Source organism: Sinocyclocheilus rhinocerous, unplaced genomic scaffold (genome assembly GCF_001515625.1).
Source record: "Sinocyclocheilus rhinocerous isolate Xijiao unplaced genomic scaffold, SAMN03320098_v1.1 scaffold2988, whole genome shotgun sequence".
Lineage (NCBI taxonomy): Eukaryota > Metazoa > Chordata > Actinopteri > Cypriniformes > Cyprinidae > Sinocyclocheilus > Sinocyclocheilus rhinocerous.
The window spans coordinates 217,126-240,446 of record NW_015665674.1 but is presented as its reverse complement, the minus strand read 5'-3'; the positions used below and the strand labels follow the sequence as shown (position 1 = coordinate 240,446).

Here is a 23,321-nt window from a genome sequence, read left to right as displayed (position 1 = left end):
AAAATATATATATATATATATATATATATTTGTAAAAAAAAACAAAGTCTATAAAAATTAAAAAGTAGTAATAAAACAATACATAATATTTAAAAAAACAATTATAGAAATATTATATTATAGCAGAGACAGAAAAACTCAGATATGAAAAAATTAAGATATAAATAATTAAAATTAAAACAATTAAAATATACTACAAAATCAATACCTAATATTAATTACAAAAAAATAATCAAAATATTTAAAATAAAACAAAATTAATAAACATAAGAAAAGAATAAAACTAATTAAAAATCCTATCTAAAAATAAAATACACTTTAAAAATTACACATGACTACATCAAATATTAAGATAATGCCACATACAAACTGAAACAGGCTTTGTGAGGGAAAAAAAAACACTATTGTATATACTTGAGAGTTTGCAATGAGGAAATGTTTAAGAAATACTACAGTGAGCGACAGGGCTTGCAAAAGGGGGAAAAGGCAGGAAAGTAGTTGTAAAAAAACAAGATAACCCATCTGTCACCTGCATAGACATGCAGCATAGTATTTCTGCATTGCATAACATTTCCCCTTATTAATATCTGTGCCTCAGGACACCTTCCTGAAAAAAGGAGATATTAGGAAGTTCAAGTGCGAAAGCAGAGAGGATGTGATCATATTCGGATAATATGAAACCTCACCACTTCAGCGTCTGTCATATGGGATATTGGACAACTGAATTTTCCAGCTAGTTCAGCCACAGAGCGCTTTTTTACAACAGAATGCTCCTGAAATACAAAAAAATTAGTGTATGAATAAGAATGCCCCCTTCTTTTTGATATATTTTCTGTAATATTAATCTAAGGCATTAAAATCCAAGGCAAAGCACTCTAAAATCAATTTATTAACTGTAAAAACAACTGCCACTTTTATAAATACATATAACAAGTTTTCTTAAACATGTATGAAAACGTACACAATATTGCAAGGGGCAAAGCAACACCTTATATTAGAGGATTTTAGTAAAGCTTTGACTTTTTAATCTTCTAGTAAAGATTTCTAATTACAAGCCATTAGAGGTTTTGTTATGCTGACTTCTACAGTGAGGCTGAGAAAATGTCTTGTTTTTCACCACAGGAAACCACAGTCGTGAATGCTCATTTGAGCAAAGTGATGAAAAGAGTGTATTTCAAAGGAAATCTTTGAGAAAGTGCTTTTTGAGCCATGCAAGCATCCTCAGGGGGACACAGGCTCAGTCGGGTATGACTTCAGCCCGCTGTTATCATTCCCGTCTCAGGCTCTTCCATCCACAGGCTTCCATCTATGACCATTAGCACTCTCACTATCAGTGAAGGGAAACCAGTGCTGCCTTGTCAAAAGTGATAGCAGAATGTGGTATTTTAGGGCTGAGGCAATGTCTATGGACTTACACAACTGTTTGTTTTCAAGATGTTCAGTCTCAGAGCTTTGTGGGAACCCACCAACACTAAGCTGTATGCAGTCTATACCTTACAGGATGTTGGTTATACAATGATGAGACAACTTAAGATAAGACTGAAGAATATATGAAGAGTCAAAAACAGGAAGGGTGCTTGAGCAAGCCAAACCACTTTTGAACAAAGTTAATTATGAATACAACTTTTCTAATAAAGTTTCTCAGTCTGCAGGTAAAAAAATGTTGGTAACATTTTACTTAAAGGGGTGGTTCATTGCGATTTACAAATAACAGCGTATCTAAAAGTATGAGACAACAACAAAAAAAACATAGGCCTACCATTAAAAGCCGTGCTTGCACAGGTTCTGCACGATCCTCTTCAATAATATCCTCTGCTTCTCAATCGGGCTCAAACTGATAAGCAATATTAACGACGCCTTGTTTACAATACAACCGGAGCACATGCCGCTGAGGTGATAGGCGGGACATTTAGATGCGCACTAGGCGGTTTAGCCAATCACAACACACTGGGCTAGCTAACCAATCAGAGCCCATCGCCTATTTCTGAGGGCGGGGCTTCATAAAAGAAGGAAATGATCAGCCCGTTTCTCAGAGAAGGGACAGAGCGGTGTGGAATAAAGGTAAATTATGTGAAAAATAATGAATTTTAAAAAAAACGAAGCATTAACACATACAAGACTGCACCCCATAAACACAATCAAGCCTAGAAAAAAAACACTGACCCACCCCTTTAAAGCCTTTATGTATAAGGCATTATAAAGGGTTATTAAAGGGTATAATGTATTATAAGTATTCATAATGTTTGTTGTAATACATGATTTCTTGTCATAAAACAATTATCGAAAAATAATCGAATTTTAAATGCATAGTGAAACAATGAATTGATAAGTGTTATAATGTATTAACTGTGGTTGTATTATAATGTATTAATTGTTCACGAAACTGTGCAATGCATTAAAAGGTGCATTACAAGGCATAATTAATGCATTAAAACTACTTTTATAATGCATTATTTATACATAAAGGCTTTAAAGAGTTAGTTCACCAAAAAAATGAAAATTCTGTCATTAATCACTCACCCTCATGTCGTTCCAAACCCGTAAGACCTTCGTTCATCTTCGGAATGCAAATTAAGATATTTTTGATAATACTTTTGATTTGTTTGTTTACGTTCAGCATGCACGCGCTGTCTACTGAATGTAAACAACGCTGATTACGTTGATTACGTTCTGGGGTACTCTCCAAAATGGCGGAAGACGGTAACTCAGGGAGAAGAATTGTTGAATAAATTGTTATTATTGTTTTCTTTGCACACAAAGTATTCTCGTAGCTTCGTAAAATTACAGTTGAACCACTGATGTCACGTGGACTATTTTACCGATGTCCTTGCTACGTTTTTGGACCTGGGAACATTAATTGCATTGCAGTCTATGGAGGGTCAGAGAGCTCTCAGATTTTATCAAAAATATCATAATTTGTGTTCTGAAGATGAACGAAGGGCGTACGGGTTTGGAACGACATGAGGGTGAGTAATTAATGACAGAATTTTCATTTTTGGGTGAACTAACTCTTTAAGTAAAGTGTTGTTTACTTAAAACAGAAAAATTATCATCATCCCAAAATGCTGCTCTTCTCAATTAATTGAAAATGGATGATGGCTGTCAAATTGAGTCGTAATTATCTTTTTTATTAAATATTATGTTTTATTTATAATACATTTTATTATTATATACACATAACAGTTAGTTCAGAGTTAGTAGGTTGCAAAAAGTGACTGACTTTATTAGTGAGTCATTTAATCATTCACTCAACCGATTTGTTCAAAAATGCTCATTTATCCAGGAACAAAACAAGTGACTACTGTCTTCATGAGTGAGTCACTGAATAATTTTGGATTCAATGATTCAAAAACAATGGATTTAATAACTCAACTGATTCAAAAACACTGATTCATCCAAAAATGAAACACTACAGAGGTCTTGTGCAGAGATATGCAATGCTTCTACTGTGACTTAGTTTGAAGTGAAGTAAAAAATGTTAGTCGATATGTTTGTCAATGTTAAATTTCATTAAATGAATGCTTTAATATACTTTTAAACCCTTTTAATATGCAAATATATTAGGTTAAGATTTGAACCTGAATCTTCACTTCTAGACTCAAATATGTCAAGCTAACACAAAGAACTACAATTATTTAAAATTCTTTTTGTCTTGCTTCAGTGTCTATGTAAGCCTGGTAGCAATTAAAAAAAAATTGGGCACATGACAGCCAGTTGCTTAATAAAAAAAAGCCAAATAAGACCTGGTAAACACCTGGTACCTTGACGCATTCAGGCCATTCACTTCCTTACGCAGACCAATCGTTTCACTTCATAAGACCACAATATATCATCACGAGCCGCATATAAATTGTTTGTTTTTATATCTGCTTTTATATCACCCTGGACCACAAAACCAGTCATAAGGGTCAATTTTTCGAAACTGAGATTTATACATCATTCTGAAAGCTGAATAAATAAGCTTTCCATTGATGTATGGTTTGTTACGATAGGACAATATTTGGCAGATATACAACTATTTGAAAATCTGAGGGTGTAAAAAAAATCTAAATATTTAGAAAATCACCTTTAAAGTTGTCCAAATTAAGTTCTTAGCAATGCATATTACTAATCAAAAATTAAGTTTTGATATATTTACGGTAGGAAATTTACAAAATATCTTCATGGAACATGATCTTTACTTAATATCCTAATGATTTTTGGCATAAAAGAAAAATCAATCATTTTGACCCATACAATGTATTTTTGGCTATTGCTACAAATATACCCCTGCTGCTTAAGACTGGTTTTGTGGTCCAGGGTCACATATGATAAATCACCAAGAACCACCGTTTCAACTAAAAATCTTTACAACTTTACTGTTCTACTGAATAAAGTAAGTCACATACATCTTGGATGGCCTGAGGGTGAGTAAATAAGCAGCACTTTTTCATATTTGGGTAAACTATGTCTTTAAAACATGAACATAAATGACAAATGGTATGGTCTTTACTTTTGAAAGGTTTAATGCAGACGCAGTGTATATCTCACATGTTAAGTACAGGGCACTGAGCTCTACTACTCATTTAAGGCAGGGTGTGGGCAGCTCTTCTCTTGAGACCCACTGGGTGGTGAGATTTACAACATATGTGTGTGTGTGAGTATGGGTGGCTAAGGGTGTGTGTGCCCCACAGCTGTGCTTTTGCACACATTTAACACACACACACACACACACACCTGCAGAGATGACCCCTGAAGATGACATCACTGCTGCAATCGCCACTAATAGTTTCTTCAACAGTTTTACTACCTCAATAAACACTGTTAGCAACAAAAGACAGATTCGTTCCAAAGCTTACTCTATCTTTACAAGAGTTGGCAGCAGTCAGATGACACAGGGTGAGTATACAATGCAACAAACATAATCAATTCATCATGAGCCTTTCTTCATCTCCAAAACAGAGGCATGATCATGATGACATACTCGCTTTTAAACCGCACTGCAGAGCTGGAGCAAGAATCAGCTCATTAAGCATAATGCCATCACGAGTGTGGGAGCAGTTACGTGTAAAAAAAACATCTAAGTTAGGCTCTCGGGTATTGGTCTGCGTTTCCTCTTCAACTGCTTCAGCCACATTGTTACCAGGGGCAGTTTGTCAGTGGCAACAAGGGAGGCAGTATCTCGTGTAAAGAATTTAATTTCAAGTAACACTTTAAACTGATCAAGTGGACTTTTACATTGTTACAAAATATGGTAACACTTTAGTATAGAGACCAATTCTCACTATTAACTAGTTGCTTATTATCATGTCTATTATTAACATATTGGCTGTTTATTAGCACTTATAAAGATATCCCTAATCCTACCCAAAACCTAAACTTAACTATCTTACTAACTATTAATAAGCAGCAAATTAGGAGTTTATTGAGGCAAAAGTCATAGTTAATGGTTTGTTAATAGCGAGAATTGGACCTTAAAATAAAGTGTGACCCAAAATGTTTACTCGAATTAAGCAGCACAACTGTTTTCATGTTTGATAATAATATAAAATATTAATATGGAATATGAACTCAGCATATTACAATGATTTCTGAAAGACCATGTGACACTGAGGACTGGAGTAATGGCTGCTGAAAATGTAGTGTTGCCATCACAGGAATAAATTACATAAAAATTTTTTTTGAATAAATTACATTGCAATAATATTTCTCAATATGACTGTTTTCACTGTATCAAATAAATAAAGCATAAGAGACGTTTTTTTTCAAAAACATTAAAAAATCTTACTGACCCTAAGCTTTTCAACAGTAGAGAGCCTTTGATGTGACCTGGTTTAATATAAATACTAATATAACCATATAAAAATGTGATTATTCTAAGTATCATTTTACGTCTGTATGGTGTTGCATCTGTCTTGAAACCCGGAAACTGTGAAATAATATCAAATGTGACTGAAACATTAAAATCATTATGTTAAAAAAATAAAGAAACTCAACCCAAACACGCTCCTCATTTTAGAAGTCCACCAGTGCACGCTTGCCGATTGTGACCCAGAGAGTGGAAAATTGAATCTTATTAGTGTCCCACAAAGAAACTGTTGTACGTGTGAGGGTTGAAGGACATGAGGAAGCAGCCATGATTCAATTTACACTGAAATACATCCCCTAATATGAAAGGATGAACAGTGAGGAAAGAGAGAATTTCCATTATAAAATCCAAAACTTGTTCTACAGAAGGCCGTGAACGCAGACACTTCTACCTACATAAACTCAACCGTATGTGTTTTTGCTCTTCAAAACATGTCAGAATCCACTTTATAATGTAGAGTTACAAACTGCATTCTCAGCATTGCTGCATGGGACGCACAGTGGGAATAAGTACAAAGAAATTCATAACTGAGCAAATGAGGGGTCAACTCAAAGAGGTCTGTCCTAGCCATCGTCCATCTCAGTGGCAGCTGGACTGGTGCACGACCCTAGTTGTGATTTGCTCTATGCTTGCAGGCTCTCATTTCAATATCCATGACACTGTAACAACATTGAGTGGCTAATGGCACCACAAGAACGAGCACAGAGCCAATCCTTAACTACCAACTATCCTGAGCTGGGATGTCAAATTCAACACCCATTACGGTTATCCAGGTTATATATTATATCCATTATATCCAGTCCATTATGAAGTCCATTCTAAACTCAAAGGGATAGTTCACTCTTTTAAAATATTTTAAAGAATGTTGGTAACCAAACCGTTTTGGTGACCACTGACCTCCATTCCAAAAAAAGATGACAGATTTCGCATTTTAGGTGAACAATCCTTTTAAGAGTTCTCAAAAAATAAAACTTAAAAATATTAATAATTATTAAGAAAAAGGTCAATGGTCATTTGTACATTTTTGCACTTGTATAGAGTATGGCCTAAGTCACCGTTTCTTTACTAAAGGCAGCAGAGTTCAAAGACAATCACGTTCCTGTAGAGCAGTGGTGTCAAACTCAGTTCCTGGAGGGCCGCAGCCCTGCATAGTTTAGTTCCAACCCTGCTCCAACACACATACCATGTAGTTTTCAAATAAGCCTTAATGACTTGATTAGCTGGATCAGGTGTGTTTAATTAGGGTTGCATCTAAACTGTGCAGGGCTGTGACCCTCCAGGAACTGAGTTTGACACCCCTGCTGTAGAGTGATCTCTATCCAAAAGTGCCCCAGTACTATGACTTCATATTCTGGCTCAGAATACTTGGAGCGGATGGTGTGCTGGAAAAGTCGAGGCTTCGCAAAACACTCTGGTGTGAGTCAGAGAGTTATGATGACGGACTCCACCTCGCACCCAGATTCCATCAGGGTCCAGGTCTTGAATCAGTCACACAGTGTTTAAGGAGTATGTAATGACTCCATCTACACAATAGACATCCACTTCCTGTGACAGGACAACCTGCATCCACTTGACATTGTCTGACAAGGTCTCATTGATTGGAACGACTATGAATCAAACAATACTTGAAAATCATGGCATGGAAAAGACATGGACATTGTGTCCTGCACTAAACATTTTCAGAATACTTGGAGCGGATGGTGTGCTGGAAAAGTCGAGGCTTCGCAAAACACTCTGGTGTGAGTCAGAGAGTTATGATGACGGACTCCACCTCGCACCCAGATTCCATCAGGGTCCAGGTCTTGAATCAGTCACACAGTGTTTAAGGAGTATGTAATGACTCCATCTACACAATAGACATCCACTTCCTGTGACAGGACAACCTGCATCCACTTGACATTGTCTGACAAGGTCTCATTGATTGGAACGACTATGAATCAAACAATACTTGAAAATCATGGCATGGAAAAGACATGGACATTGTGTCCTGCACTGAACATTTACATCACTTGCTAATACTCCAAATGAAGTCATGTCCCTGAATTTTGAAGGGTGGCTGGGACAAGTTCACACCCATATGCTCTCACAGTCTCCCAGCACAAAGTTCAGCCAGTTCTTTATGAGGTAAGGAATGATCGCTCTCTTAAATGCACAGAACACTCTCCAGTACAAATAACAAACCAAATATACAAGCCTTTTGGGGAGGAAGCTTGTTGTAGTCGGTTAATGTCGTGTTGCAATAACATTTCCCTTCTCTAAATCGCTCTGTCTCATCTATGAACACACTCTGTGGTTGCGTACCGCCCTGAAAAGAGAGGGCCGTTGCCCTAACAGCTGCTGAGGTGGGACTGACACTGACCCTCATGCTCACATAGCTGACATTCAGGAGATAATCAACTTAAATATCCCGACGTCCATGCGGTACAGTGCTCTGAGAGTCAATATGACCCAACACAAAGCAGTGAAACGGACAAGCTTTCAATGAAGTCAATCCAGTCTTCACAACTCCTCTTGCAGCCAAGATTTTTTATAAGATACATCTTTACATGTGGTTCAGCTCACAATATATTCACAGAGAATGGTTCCTCTGGCTTAAAGTATGCAAAAGTTGACTATCAGAATGAAATGAGTTGAGAAATCAATTTATTTTGTCTTGTTTGTGAGATTTGTGCTATTTGACATTGCATATCTGAGCAAACAAATCAAGTTCTCATGACCACAATGTAATTTTCAGAACCAGACAATAGAAGCACATGCACAGTCAGTTGTTTTTATATGTTATACACTCACTCACTTTCCAAGAAGCAGCAGCACATTAAATTTAGATTGAATTATTATGCTATAATATTGTGCAGCGCCATACTGTTCCCTCAGTCTGCATGATCAGTTATTATAACAAATATCTAACATGATAAAGCACCAAATACGGCACACTATTAATGTTGATGAGTGACTTTAACCCATTCATTTTCAGATGTTTCCAGTTGCAGACTTATTTGCATGAAAAAAGAACTGCATTAAATATGAATAAACATTAAGTATATCTTTAAAAATTGTTATTCATTTTTTTCATGAAAAAAAAATAATACACTTATTTTAGACAAAATTAACTGTTGGATTTGTAGGCATTTATTTTGGTATGTACAACTCAAACAATCACTCATATCAGTGATATTTAGAGATTTTATTAAAATAACATTTGCAAAAGTCACTGAATTATGTATGGCAGCTTCAGTGGGATATAATATATAGAGCCTATGTAGGTCACAGTATAAAAAACATCTAGAAACCTAAGGAAAATTTCACAATTTGCCAACAACAAGTCACTAAAACTGCACTAAAATATATAGCAAGTTGTCAAAGCTGTTTAAAAAACCTGTCTATTTGTAAGCCAATTGTTTTTCTATGATCACTCAAAAATGTTCAGAGATGGAAAAAGTGGTTTGAGCATTCAAACTTGACATTCAATTGTCAAAAAAACTCCAATCTGCAAACACAAGCACGTGGGTCCACCATCCAAACCCGCCATTGTAATCAGTCATATGGATGAGGTTACACCACTTCCTGTGTCAGTTAGCTTGCTGCCATTCCAGTCATACTTTCTTTCTAACTTGAGACGAGGCAGTGTCAAGTCAACAGGATTCACTGGTCAAACACAATTCAAAGAGTTACTGGCACAAACACAACAATAAATCTGCTAGTAATGATAGCAGCCTCTGCAAACAAGGTTATGTAAATCGATGGAGGTTTGCAGGTGGCTTGGCCAATCTGAATGACATTGCCACAGCTATGTATGTGTGTGTATATATATATATATATATTAAAATGATTCAAACCTGCACTAACAACTCATTTAACCCAAAAGTCTCTTAAATTAAAAACTATAAAATGTGAAATACAAACAAACATATTATGCATACAGTGGAGTACAAAAGTCTAATTCAAAACGTAATTTGAATCTGAAAATAAAAGTTTTAGAATTTTCGAAATTGTTCAAAATATGGCATATTCAACATTCAAAGTTTTTCACAAAAGTGGTGAAGTTCATGCAGCTTTAGTGCTGTTGTCATTAAAGCAATGGGATAAACCAATATAAAAAATATTGAAATGTTTTTGTATTTTTTCTTTAGATTTGTACTCAAATTTCTGATAATATAATTTGTAATGAAAATGCATTCAGTAAGAAAACGAAAACAGACTATAGTATAAAGCAATTATTTCTATGACATATAATTGCTGATGCTTTGCCATCTTGAATCATCTCGTGGCATCTCATGGACTGAAATGCAACAAGTTTTTGTTTACTTTGTAGCAGACAACGTGTGAAGAGCAGTATAGGAAATACACTTGAAAACCCAAACACGCTCCTCATTTTAGAAGTCCACCAGTGCACGCTTGCCGATTGTGACCCAGAGAGTGGAAAATTGAATCTTATTAGTGTCCCACAAAGAAACTGTTGTACGTGTGAGGGTTGAAGGACATGAGGAAGCAGCCATGATTCAATTTACACTGAAATACATCCCCTAATATGAAAGGATGAACAGTGAGGAAAGAGAGAATTTCCATTATAAAATCCAAAACTTGTTCTACAGAAGGCCGTGAACGCAGACACTTCTACCTACATAAACTCAACCGTATGTGTTTTTGCTCTTCAAAACATGTCAGAATCCACTTTATAATGTAGAGTTACAAACTGCATTCTCAGCATTGCTGCATGGGACGCACAGTGGGAATAAGTACAAAGAAATTCATAACTGAGCAAATGAGGGGTCAACTCAAAGAGGTCTGTCCTAGCCATCGTCCATCTCAGTGGCAGCTGGACTGGTGCACGACCCTAGTTGTGATTTGCTCTATGCTTGCAGGCTCTCATTTCAATATCCATGACACTGTAACAACATTGAGTGGCTAATGGCACCACAAGAACGAGCACAGAGCCAATCCTTAACTACCAACTATCCTGAGCTGGGATGTCAAATTCAACACCCATTACGGTTATCCAGGTTATATATTATATCCATTATATCCAGTCCATTATGAAGTCCATTCTAAACTCAAAGGGATAGTTCACTCTTTTAAAATATTTTAAAGAATGTTGGTAACCAAACCGTTTTGGTGACCACTGACCTCCATTCCAAAAAAAGATGACAGATTTCGCATTTTAGGTGAACAATCCTTTTAAGAGTTCTCAAAAAATAAAACTTAAAAATATTAATAATTATTAAGAAAAAGGTCAATGGTCATTTGTACATTTTTGCACTTGTATAGAGTATGGCCTAAGTCACCGTTTCTTTACTAAAGGCAGCAGAGTTCAAAGACAATCACGTTCCTGTAGAGCAGTGGTGTCAAACTCAGTTCCTGGAGGGCCGCAGCCCTGCATAGTTTAGTTCCAACCCTGCTCCAACACACATACCATGTAGTTTTCAAATAAGCCTTAATGACTTGATTAGCTGGATCAGGTGTGTTTAATTAGGGTTGCATCTAAACTGTGCAGGGCTGTGACCCTCCAGGAACTGAGTTTGACACCCCTGCTGTAGAGTGATCTCTATCCAAAAGTGCCCCAGTACTATGACTTCATATTCTGGCTCAGAATACTTGGAGCGGATGGTGTGCTGGAAAAGTCGAGGCTTCGCAAAACACTCTGGTGTGAGTCAGAGAGTTATGATGACGGACTCCACCTCGCACCCAGATTCCATCAGGGTCCAGGTCTTGAATCAGTCACACAGTGTTTAAGGAGTATGTAATGACTCCATCTACACAATAGACATCCACTTCCTGTGACAGGACAACCTGCATCCACTTGACATTGTCTGACAAGGTCTCATTGATTGGAACGACTATGAATCAAACAATACTTGAAAATCATGGCATGGAAAAGACATGGACATTGTGTCCTGCACTGAACATTTACATCACTTGCTAATACTCCAAATGAAGTCATGTCCCTGAATTTTGAAGGGTGGCTGGGACAAGTTCACACCCATATGCTCTCACAGTCTCCCAGCACAAAGTTCAGCCAGTTCTTTATGAGGTAAGGAATGATCGCTCTCTTAAATGCACAGAACACTCTCCAGTACAAATAACAAACCAAATATACAAGCCTTTTGGGGAGGAAGCTTGTTGTAGTCGGTTAATGTCGTGTTGCAATAACATTTCCCTTCTCTAAATCGCTCTGTCTCATCTATGAACACACTCTGTGGTTGCGTACCGCCCTGAAAAGAGAGGGCCGTTGCCCTAACAGCTGCTGAGGTGGGACTGACACTGACCCTCATGCTCACATAGCTGACATTCAGGAGATAATCAACTTAAATATCCCGACGTCCATGCGGTACAGTGCTCTGAGAGTCAATATGACCCAACACAAAGCAGTGAAACGGACAAGCTTTCAATGAAGTCAATCCAGTCTTCACAACTCCTCTTGCAGCCAAGATTTTTTATAAGATACATCTTTACATGTGGTTCAGCTCACAATATATTCACAGAGAATGGTTCCTCTGGCTTAAAGTATGCAAAAGTTGACTATCAGAATGAAATGAGTTGAGAAATCAATTTATTTTGTCTTGTTTGTGAGATTTGTGCTATTTGACATTGCATATCTGAGCAAACAAATCAAGTTCTCATGACCACAATGTAATTTTCAGAACCAGACAATAGAAGCACATGCACAGTCAGTTGTTTTTATATGTTATACACTCACTCACTTTCCAAGAAGCAGCAGCACATTAAATTTAGATTGAATTATTATGCTATAATATTGTGCAGCGCCATACTGTTCCCTCAGTCTGCATGATCAGTTATTATAACAAATATCTAACATGATAAAGCACCAAATACGGCACACTATTAATGTTGATGAGTGACTTTAACCCATTCATTTTCAGATGTTTCCAGTTGCAGACTTATTTGCATGAAAAAAGAACTGCATTAAATATGAATAAACATTAAGTATATCTTTAAAAATTGTTATTCATTTTTTTCATGAAAAAAAAATAATACACTTATTTTAGACAAAATTAACTGTTGGATTTGTAGGCATTTATTTTGGTATGTACAACTCAAACAATCACTCATATCAGTGATATTTAGAGATTTTATTAAAATAACATTTGCAAAAGTCACTGAATTATGTATGGCAGCTTCAGTGGGATATAATATATAGAGCCTATGTAGGTCACAGTATAAAAAACATCTAGAAACCTAAGGAAAATTTCACAATTTGCCAACAACAAGTCACTAAAACTGCACTAAAATATATAGCAAGTTGTCAAAGCTGTTTAAAAAACCTGTCTATTTGTAAGCCAATTGTTTTTCTATGATCACTCAAAAATGTTCAGAGATGGAAAAAGTGGTTTGAGCATTCAAACTTGACATTCAATTGTCAAAAAAACTCCAATCTGCAAACACAAGCACGTGGGTCCACCATCCAAACCCGCCATTGTAATCAGTCATATGGATGAGGTTACACCACTTCCTGTGTCAGTTAGCTTGCTGCCATTCCAGTCATACTTTCTTTCTAACTTGAGACGAGGCAGTGTCAAGTCAACAGGATTCACTGGTCAAACACAATTCAAAGAGTTACTGGCACAAACACAACAATAAATCTGCTAGTAATGATAGCAGCCTCTGCAAACAAGGTTATGTAAATCGATGGAGGTTTGCAGGTGGCTTGGCCAATCTGAATGACATTGCCACAGCTATGTATGTGTGTGTATATATTATTAAAATGATTAAAATGATTCAAACCTGCACTAACAACTCATTTAACCCAAAAGTCTCTTAAATTAAAATGTGAAATACGCAAAGTTGCTATATAAGTTTAAGGATGTTAAAGGTTTTCATCAGATTTATAAGGTTCTGGAATGGACAAATTGTCTCCACAGTGCCCTAAAACCTGTTGGGGAGGGTGAGGGGTGATATAATGTCGGCTTCAGTCACACACACATATGTGTGTGTATATATATATTTTTTTAAATTAAACTATTCAGTTAAAAGTATTAATTATGTATTAAAAATTAAATGACTTAAGATTGTTTATAATAAGTATATTTTTTTATTTATAATTATAAAGCAATTTCTTAACATTATTTAAAATTGTTTAAAAATGTCAAATTTTTTGTTTTATTTTTATTTTAAGCAATTTCTTAAAATGAACAATTATTTACATTTTTATTTTTAAAACAATACTAAGATTTTTAAATGTTTTGATTAACAGGAAAAACACTTGAAAAATAAAAAAAAAAAAAAAAAAAAAAAGGCAACAACAGTAGTTTGAAGCGCAAGCACACTAAATAATATCATACCTCCATCTTGCAGCGTTGTTGGCGTCTTCTCAACTTCTTGTCGCTGTTTTGATGTGACACTTGCTGAAGTAAACGTGCCCTCTCCTTACACGAGCGCGCGAGCTCTCTCTCTCTCTCACACACACACACACACAAGTCAAGAGGGTGGTCGTTAGTTATATTTAGGTCTGACTCTTACAACATTTCCATGGTCAAAAGATTGTGCCATACTCTGCTAAAAAGCAGTGAAATAACCTGCAGTTTCTTACATATTTTCCCAGATTAGAGAAACTACTCATCTCTGTGCTGTGAGTGCTGAAAATACCGTTATTACCAAGGTGCACTAGTTGATTTTTTTTTTGCAGAAATGTTTCACAAAGAACAGCACTTTTGACAAATATAATCAAAACTGTGTTAATTTCATGAAGACTCTATACATGTTTTCTACAAACAGCTGTTTTATTCTACATTAAGCAGGTCGCCCCCTCATGGGCGCAGCCATATTTAAATCACATGACATGCCATGGAACGGACAAAACTACTACAAAAACTAGCACCACCACCAATAATACATCTATTTTTTTTTTGTGATTTTCAAAGCTCAAGACACTTTATAAAGTGTAAAAGTACATCTAAAAAAAACATATTAAACACAATATGGGCCACTATGGGCTTTCAGAAAACTTCCAAGGGTGCCTCAAGATAACTTAAAATGACAAAACATAAAACAGAGCTGTGTTAACAGCATAGTGCAGAAGTGAAACAAAACAGCTTCATTGCAGCACCAGAGGTTAGCAAACACATTTCTTACATACAGACCAACAGATCAGTATCAAAAACCACTGGTACTGTTGGGATGAATAAATCAAATGAAAACAAAAACTTTTAAGTAAATGCATAAATATGCATGTAATCACAGTTGGAGTGTTTAAATTTGGTCTGTTAACATCCACATGATACTAATAGTTACTCATATCAATGATTATTTTAAATGAAAAAGATTTTATAAGACAAAAGTATTAGCCTCTGAGCTTTTAAAATATCAAAAGATGTTGTTATTGCATGGTGACTAACAGTAAACTTGATTAATAAACTGTTGGCAAAATAGAGCTAAAAACACAATCTATGTCTGTAAGATTTTGAGGCACAGCCTGTGTGTTGATGCAGAGGATATTTCTAATGTACTTTGTGCAGTATGCAACATAATGGGAGGAGCTTTAGTAAGGGAACAATGGTTTAGTGATAGCTAATACTTCCATTTATGGATTAAATGAAAGTTCAATGTTTACGTATAAACAAAACATAATTGCTGTGGAAACAGTTTCCTTGACATCTTCTCTAAGCAGCACATCTTTTTAAAAAGGAAAATAAAAAAAGTGTACTGCAATATATATGGGATGCATGGTTTTTCTAATGAAATCGGACCAGTGACCATGGCATTTATTATACTGTAACTATAAACCCCCCCCCCCAAAAAAAATGAAACATGAACAGTGGAAGGATGCACAGATGTGATAAAGATCAAATGATATTCACCAGAAAACTGAGCTTCCTCGTGTGAATGTAATGACAAATAAACAGCACAGATATCTACCACATATATAACACAAGTGTGTCAAGTATGGAAACCTAAAAAGAGGAATGTGCACAGTTTTAATGTGGTGACAAGGAGAGCTGCGAAAAGCAGAGGAAGCCACATGCTTTGCTAGCATTACTTTTGCTTCCTGATTGCGCAGACTTTAACATTGGGACTCTACAGACATGTGCCATAGACGCACAGAGAGAAGTGAAACCTTCAGTACAGGACTAAAACAAGTTTAATTGAAAATATACACTGAAAACATAATACATGCGATAGTACACACCTATGAGTGTAACAGCATTGCCTAAATATTAGCATGATTAACATTCAACATCATAATACTGAGGGGGTGTTTCCACGAACAGTGAATTAAACTAAAAAAAAAAAAAAGTGACTTGCAATCATTCAGTTTCAGAGAGCAGGTAACTGTCAGGGAAAGCAATCACTGGCTAAGCTACAAAGCTGAGCAAAGTTAACTTTATGGAAGTGAGCAGTGATACAACATGACAAATGGCAATAGAAGTGACTTAAATACCGGGTTCATTACAAGCTCAATCAACAGCATTGGTGGCATTAAAAAGTTGGGAAGTTGTAATTACAACTTTTGGAGCGTTTAAATTATTACAAAAAATATTTTTAACTAAACTTCTAAAAAATGATGAATAAAAAAAATGCACATCAGATGTTTTGCTTTTTTATATTTTTACTACATTTATAAAGATACAGTAAACTAAATTTGTATATTCTATATAATTTGTATATTATATATATCGGGAATTGTAACACTACCGTATTTTGTACATGCAACTAGTTTTATTGTAAATGGAAAAAAAATAATTGCAACAAATTTACCATGTTTTCTCACTGACACCCATAACTCAGGAGAAAAACAAACCCTCGTAAACAACTCCTAAATCTTTCTGACATGAGTTGAACTCACCATTATAATAGAAGTAAATGGGGCCAATTTCTGGAGGTTTTGTGACACGTTTAATTTAGCACTCACTCAACTGGTTTCACAGCCAGAGCTTAGATTAAACCAGGATTAGGCCTTAAATTGGAACATTTAAGTAGTGCCCTAGAAAAAAACATTACTGGTGTGCATCTTGATACAAATCAATGACACTGACAATATGTCAGTGCGAGTTGCTTTCAGTTAAGACAGCTCAAACATGCATTTTAGTCTGGGACTAGTCTTAAGCCTCATCTGTGAAACCAGGCAGGCATTGGTCTTCTGATATGATCACTCTCATTGTGACGTTGTGAGTTGTAAAATTAAACAGAAAAGGTTAGTATTTTTTCACACAAAAATCATGTTAACACGCATATTAGTCTTAAGTTTCATCATAACTGCCTGATTGCAACCAAGATTTTTGCTTTTTTAAAGAAAAAGAGGGACCAAAATTAATTTGCAGCGATCAAAATTTTGTTGATTGGTCCTAACTTGTACTGAACCCAGTGTAGACAAGGACAGTCAGTCAAAACATGACCTTTTCGTGTTGTACATCTATTTATGAAGCGCACAGAAGAATGAGGTACTTCTGGTCTGTTGTTTGTTATCTGTTCAGCCATTTCCATTCAGTTCTGCAAAACCTGTAACTCTTCCTGCTGTAGGTTTCTCCCTGCAGCGCAAGTGCTGGGTTTTCTTCCTCCTGTCCATTTTGCGAAGAACAATCGGGAATTTTCCCCAACAAAGAAGAAGAGGATAGGGTCCAGACAACTGTTAGACGTGCACAAGCAATGCGCTATTACGGCAGCCTTCCGGACTACCAAAATAAAGTCACACGAGTCTTTGTATTCTTGCTTCTGGACATGTTTCTCGGTGGTTAAGAAGATTGTCCGCACTACATGATACGGCAAAAAGCACACCAGAAAGATCCCAAGGCTGATGACGACCAGAGCACAAGCCTTCTTCCTGCAAGGTCTGGTTCTACCGAGTGCAGGACTAGGCCTCAGAAGGTTCTTCGCAACCAAGACCGAGCAGAATATGACAACCACCAAGGGCAACACAAAGCCCACCGGAAACGTAACGTTGTTGATAAGGAGCAATTGATCCGCATTGTCTTCAGCCAGCTCCAAACATCGAAAACTGCCTTCGTCTTGATCTTTTTTCTTAGTGAACAACAGCGGACTGCAGGCTAAACCCATAAAGAGCCAAATGAGAGCACACATGATACCTGTGACATAGTGTGTCTGTATGCGTATGTACAGGTACGGTCGTACCAGCGCCAGGTAACGCAAGATGTTCAGGGCCACTAGGAAATACACAGAGCTGTACATATTCAGATAATACACGTATGAGATGACTTTACAGGTGATGTGACCAAAGATCCAGTGAGAGTTCATTATGTAATACGAGACCCTCAGGGGCAGAGAGGACACCAGCATCAGGTCTGATACCAACAGGTTCACCATTAACAAGCTGACTGGAGTGAAACTCTTCTGGGTCCTCCATTGGCTGAAGAAGACGCAGACAGATAAAGAGTGACCGGCGAGTCCCAGGACAAAAATTAGAATGTATGCTGCAGGATACACTAGGCGTTTGAAGTCATCAATGCTGTTGGAGCTCAAACAGGAGAGCTCTGGAAAAGACGCATTCATGTCCTTCCCTGGAGAATGATTGCAATGTTAGTTTAGAGATTTAAAACAAACAACAAAAGTTTTTAAAGGGGTAGATCACCCTTATGTTGTTCCAAACCTTGAACCTAACGCTCTTCCAGACCCAACTGTCTTTCATTGCATCGACAGAAAAAGCAAACATTTTTCAGAATATCTTTTGTTTCGATGGAATAAGCAAGCCATTTTTAATTGAACTATCCCTTAACCTTAGTAGGATACTGTACACTCTTAAAAATAAATAACCTTTTTTTTTTGGCATCAACGGTTCCACGAAGAACCTTTTCATTCCACCACGGGTTCTTCAGTGGAAAAATGTTCTTCAGATTATTTAAATACGTAATAAAGGTAATAAATGTGTTTATGCGGTTTAAGGTTAAAAAAAACACATTATTTTCCACATACTGTACATTATTGTTTCTCCTCTGTGCCCCGCCTTTCTGAAACGCATCGATTTTTACAAAGCTCATCGTTCTGAAAAGCGAGGTGTGCTGTGATTGGCCAGCTATCCAGAGCGTTGTGATTAGCCGAATACCTCAAGCGTGTGACGGAAATGTTACGCCCCTTACCATATTGTGATGCCCTGTCCCAGCCAGTGTTCTGACGGTTTGTGCTACCTGCTCTGATTGTGCTACCTCCCATTAAAAAGATAGGTAGCACAAATCAATAGCGAAAAATGCGACCCATCAGATTGTTCTACCATCATCTTATTCATGTAGTTTGAGGCTTTTTTTAAATGTCCATAACTACCCCTACCCTAAACCTACCCACCCATACCTACCCTTACCCTAAACTTACCCTTAAAACAATGCAAATATATTTTTGGTAGCACGATCTGATAGGTAGCATGTTTCGTCGGCACACTTTTTGGAAGGCCAAACAAAGTAGTTTCGCTTTCACAACGAAGCACACAGCGTCTTCACGACATGGCTGCAGTGTCAACAATACTACAGCGAGAATAAAAGTTACACCTTCTTTCTTTGCGTGAACATTTGGGGCAGCGTTATGCAAATCCACCCACATCGTGACGTAGACATGTGTTAGGCGTGTTAGAACGAGCCGTTTTAGGTAGGCGTGGTTGAATCTTAACTTTAATAAAGAATATCTCTTTGGATTTGAGACTTTAGTCTTTGCAACTTTACAGATCTTCTTTATGCACCAAGAGCTTGTAACACTCCAAAGAGAAAGGAAAAATTGAAATCGCATCATATGACCCCTTTAAGAAAGGTTATTTGAAGGTTATTTGAGGAACCCAAAATGGGGGTTCTATTGCATGACTGCAAAAACCACCTTTAGCAATCTATATTATCAAGAGTGTAAATGCTTTGTATTTTTACTGAAAATGTTACTGTATGTACCATTTGCAGTTCACATTTTACTTTACTTTTATAAGCGGTCCTGAAAACAGATTTTTCTAGTCTTGTGTCAATCTCCTTCATATTCCCAGTTAGTAAAGTCTTATTAAAAATAAATCTTTATCTCAAATTACTTCTTTAAACTTCACTCCACAGTAGTGCTCACATATCATGTTAACACAGTTGAACGGTTTTGAACAATTACAGCAACTAATTTAAAGCAAGTTATATATATTTCACAGCAAATTGTAAAAGCAAAACATGTTACCTTTTCTGCAGTGTGGAGAGGTGAAATCAGGTCGTCCAAAAACGCTCGCAGCTTGTCACTAGCCAAACCAGCACAGCACTGTCATCTACTAGAGGAGGTATGAAGTAGAAAAAAACAGTAGAAGGAGGATGTCCCAAGACCGGCCTCCCCATCATCACTTTAATCTTTTCAAAAAGACTGATTCGTTTCCTTCTATAAGAACAGCAGCCGTCCTTATACCTGCATTGTTCAGTATGGCAGTTCTTTCAATTGCTGTAGATAAATGTTTTGAATAATATGTCTTTATATACAGCATGTATGAAAGGTCCAAAGTCCAATGCTTATCGTTATCAGGTAAGTGGCAGAAGCCACTTAAGATGCAAAACAAAACACTGGTTACTCTGAATTGTGCAAACCAGCTTTAAACCACAACAGCATATGCAAATGTGCATTTTACCGTCCCCCTTATTCGTTTCCTCATGTAATATGGAATTTAACCCAGTTACACTGCACTAAACTTTCACAAGCACAAGCACTTCTGATGATGATGTACTGATAACCTTTTAAAAGAACCCACTGCTGACAAAGCAGAGCCTTTGTGAGCGTCTATGACGATAGCAGTACATTAAAAACCATAAATGAAGCAAGGGGGAATTTGAGTGAACAAACTACATTAAATTTCATCTTCTGCCTTCACGTACAGACATGTTCCAGAATTTCGGTCATGATCATTTCTAAAGAGTAACCCACTTATGAAATGAATGATTTCACAACTTTTGGGAAGCATGGATGCAGAAATGATTTCAATGTAAAAGTGATCAGGTTTATATATAATAAAAAAAAAAAAAAAAAAAAAAAAAAAACAAGATGCTACGAGATTAATCTCTGAACTTTCAATACAACTAATGTGAGCAAGACATTTGCGAGCATGTCATTTCTTGACAAACAGCATTCCGGTAGGAAATATATCCGCCAACACTTGTCTAAACAGTTCATCGGGGGAAAAAAAGTACCATGTGCTATGGCTACCGTCTCAGTTTGTGGCAACAAGAGCGAGGTAAAGGTGCCACTGTCTTCCTTGAATCAAAACAGGACACATTTCATTGTTCTTTAACAAACAAGTCAGTTGTTAAACTTTTGAGGCATTACATTATTTTTCAAAAAAGAACATTTGAGGTATAACATAATTTTTTGAATATTAGTAACAAAAGCTCTAAATCGGTCTTAAAATCCAACAGCAAACACAACAATGCGGTCCAGGAAGAACATGAAAAGTCAAGACAGATGACCGCCTGTGTTGACACACACATGCACTTCCACTAACACAACAATAACATCCTAAAAACTCAGTAATGCTTAAACGGCAAAAAATTTATAATAGTTTCAAAATTAATTCCATTTACTTCTATCACGCAAAACAGGGGGTCCTCAAAGAAATGAGAAAAGCCACCAGCAGGGTTCAATACATGATTAAAGGAAACACTGTGATAAAATTTTATCTTACACCCTGTTAAATCTCAATTTCTTGTACAGCAATGAGGAAAAAGTAGGTAGCTTTAAAATGAATGGAAAAAAAAACCAATAAATTATCATGACACACTAAGCCCGCCAGATTTGATATGTTTGTATATCAATTAAAGGGATAGTTCACCTGAAAAAGAAAGTTCTGTCATCATTTACTCACCCTCAAGTTGTTCCAAATGTTAGTAACCAAACAGTTGACAGAACCCATTGACTTCCATTGTATTTTCTTTTTCTATATTATGGAAGTCAATCAACTATTTGGTTGCAAACATTCTTCGAAATATCTTCTCTGGTGTTCAGCAGGAGGAGGAAACTCATACAGGTTTGGAACAACTTGAGGGTGCGTAAATGACAGACTCTTCATTTTTGGGTGAACTGTCCACTTAAGAGGTATGCGTCACGTTATTTCCTCAACAAACTACTAAAAGAATAAAACCTCCTTCATGGAACCTCACACACTTAAAACAAACTAAAATGAAATAACACCGGAAAAGCACCTGTGCTATTTCACCACTTAAATATTAAAACAGGTGGAGGAGTCCAAAATGTAGCAACATATAACACTCAGGCATGTCAGCGTTTCCCTTTCAATGGTGGAGTGGTTTTCCTCAGGCAGTACAAAGTGGATTTATTTAGGGCTCTGGATGCTCTTTAACGGACTCCTCCTTCAGTTTCTGTTCCTGCATACGAGTACGTGTGGAGCCTGAAGGGACAAGAACAATTGTTTTAGCAATAGCCTTTAATGTGATGCTGAATTATTCAACAGTGACTTGCACCTTTTGATTACAGTATTTTGCAATGTTTCTATCTGAAGCTAATTAGGCGGAAAAGAAATTAGTTCTTTTTGTTGAGGATTCAGCTGGAAAATGAGCTTCGTGTCATTCTTAATTATAAAAAAAAAATTCTTATGCACAACAAGATAGCATTTATTTGATAAATAATATAGTAAAAAAGTAATATCGTGAGATAGTAAAAAAGTAATATCGTGAGATAGTGTAATTTAAAATAACTTTTCTATTTTAATATATTGGAAAATTTAATTTATTCCTGTGATGGCGAAGCTGAGTTTTCACCACCCGTTACTCTAGTCTTTAATGTCACATGACACTACAGCAATCATTCTAAATCCTTTTTTTCTTGCAGGATATGTATTAGTACATAATAATATGATACAATAGTTCCAGTCCTGGGTGATGACTGGTCAATACAGCATTCCATAATGCACAACTGTTTTGGCTTTACAATTAAAGGGGTCATATGATGCGATTTTAATTTTTCCTTTCTCTTTGAAGTGTTACAAGCTCTTGGTGCATAAAGAAGATCTGTAAAGTTGCAAAGACTAAAGTCTCAAATCCAAAGAGATATTCTTTATAAAAGTTAAGAGTCAGCCACGCCTACCTAAAACGGCTCATTCTAACACGCCCCCACATGTCTACGTCACGATGTGGGAAGATTTGCATAACGCCGCCCAAATGTTCACGCAAAGAAAGAAGGCGTAACTTTTATTCTCGCTGTAGTATTCTCGCATGTCGTGAAGACGTTGTGTGTTTCGTTGTGAAAGCGAAACTACTTTGTTTGGTCTTCCAAAAGAGGACACGACTAGAAATCAGTGGTTAAGTAGTATTTACAACACTGTTCCAGAACAGTTCAACCCAAATATTCAGATGTGTGCAGCACAATTTATGGAGGACTGTTTCCTGATCCTGGTAGAGTAGACCAGTGTTTCCCAACCGGGGTGCCGCGCACCCTGGGGTGCCGTCTGTCGAGAGCAGGGGTGCCATGTAAAAAAATCCTTTTTTAATATTTTTAAATTGCTAAAATGTTCAAAAAAGCATCTATTATATAATATCCATTTCTGATGTCGCCAATAATT

General features: G+C 36.6%; 4 protein-coding genes across 6 annotated transcripts in view; 1 reads left to right on the top strand and 3 right to left on the bottom strand.

The window, feature by feature from the left end:
- Positions 1 to 14,610, bottom strand: part of dub (duboraya) — a 17,770-nt gene extending 3,160 nt beyond the window's left edge. Inside the window, exons 1-2 of one of the 3 annotated variants that reach the window (XM_016542543.1) lie at positions 14,146 to 14,610; positions 687 to 773 (exon numbers count right to left, since the gene is read on the bottom strand). In XM_016542543.1, the coding sequence (XP_016398029.1) occupies positions 687 to 773; positions 14,146 to 14,151 (93 nt within the window). In that variant the 5' untranslated portion in view covers positions 14,152 to 14,610. Of the gene's footprint in view, positions 1 to 529; positions 608 to 686; positions 774 to 14,145 lie in introns of those variants that run through there. The other 2 variants (XM_016542544.1, XM_016542545.1) reach the window with 2 other exon arrangements.
- A 1,957-nt stretch (positions 14,611 to 16,567) lies between these two features.
- On the bottom strand, positions 16,568 to 20,082 carry cysltr2a (cysteinyl leukotriene receptor 2a). The gene is made up of 2 exons (XM_016542541.1): positions 19,946 to 20,082; positions 16,568 to 18,315 (listed from the first exon to the last, which is right to left on the bottom strand). The coding sequence occupies exon 2, from the start codon at positions 18,305 to 18,307 to the stop codon at positions 17,285 to 17,287; it is 1,023 nt and encodes a 340-aa protein (XP_016398027.1). The 5' UTR covers positions 18,308 to 18,315; positions 19,946 to 20,082; the 3' UTR covers positions 16,568 to 17,284.
- Positions 18,806 to 23,321, top strand: part of LOC107731453 (lysophosphatidic acid receptor 6-like) — a 17,676-nt gene continuing 13,160 nt past the window's right edge. Inside the window, exons 1-2 of the mRNA XM_016542540.1 lie at positions 18,806 to 18,815; positions 22,320 to 22,323. The gene's annotated coding sequence lies outside the window, so the exon portion shown is untranslated. The remainder of the gene's footprint in view (positions 18,816 to 22,319; positions 22,324 to 23,321) is intronic.
- LOC107731452 (retinoblastoma-associated protein-like) overlaps positions 21,784 to 23,321 on the bottom strand; it is a 28,810-nt gene continuing 27,272 nt past the window's right edge. The window contains exon 27 of the mRNA XM_016542539.1: positions 21,784 to 22,151. Within this exon, the coding sequence (XP_016398025.1) occupies positions 22,081 to 22,151 (71 nt within the window). The 3' untranslated portion in view covers positions 21,784 to 22,080. The remainder of the gene's footprint in view (positions 22,152 to 23,321) is intronic.

Coding starts and splice junctions, on each gene's coding strand:
- cysltr2a (XM_016542541.1), bottom strand. CDS start 18,307: ATGAATGCGTCTTTTCCAGAGCTCTCCTGTTTGAGCTCCAACAGCATT.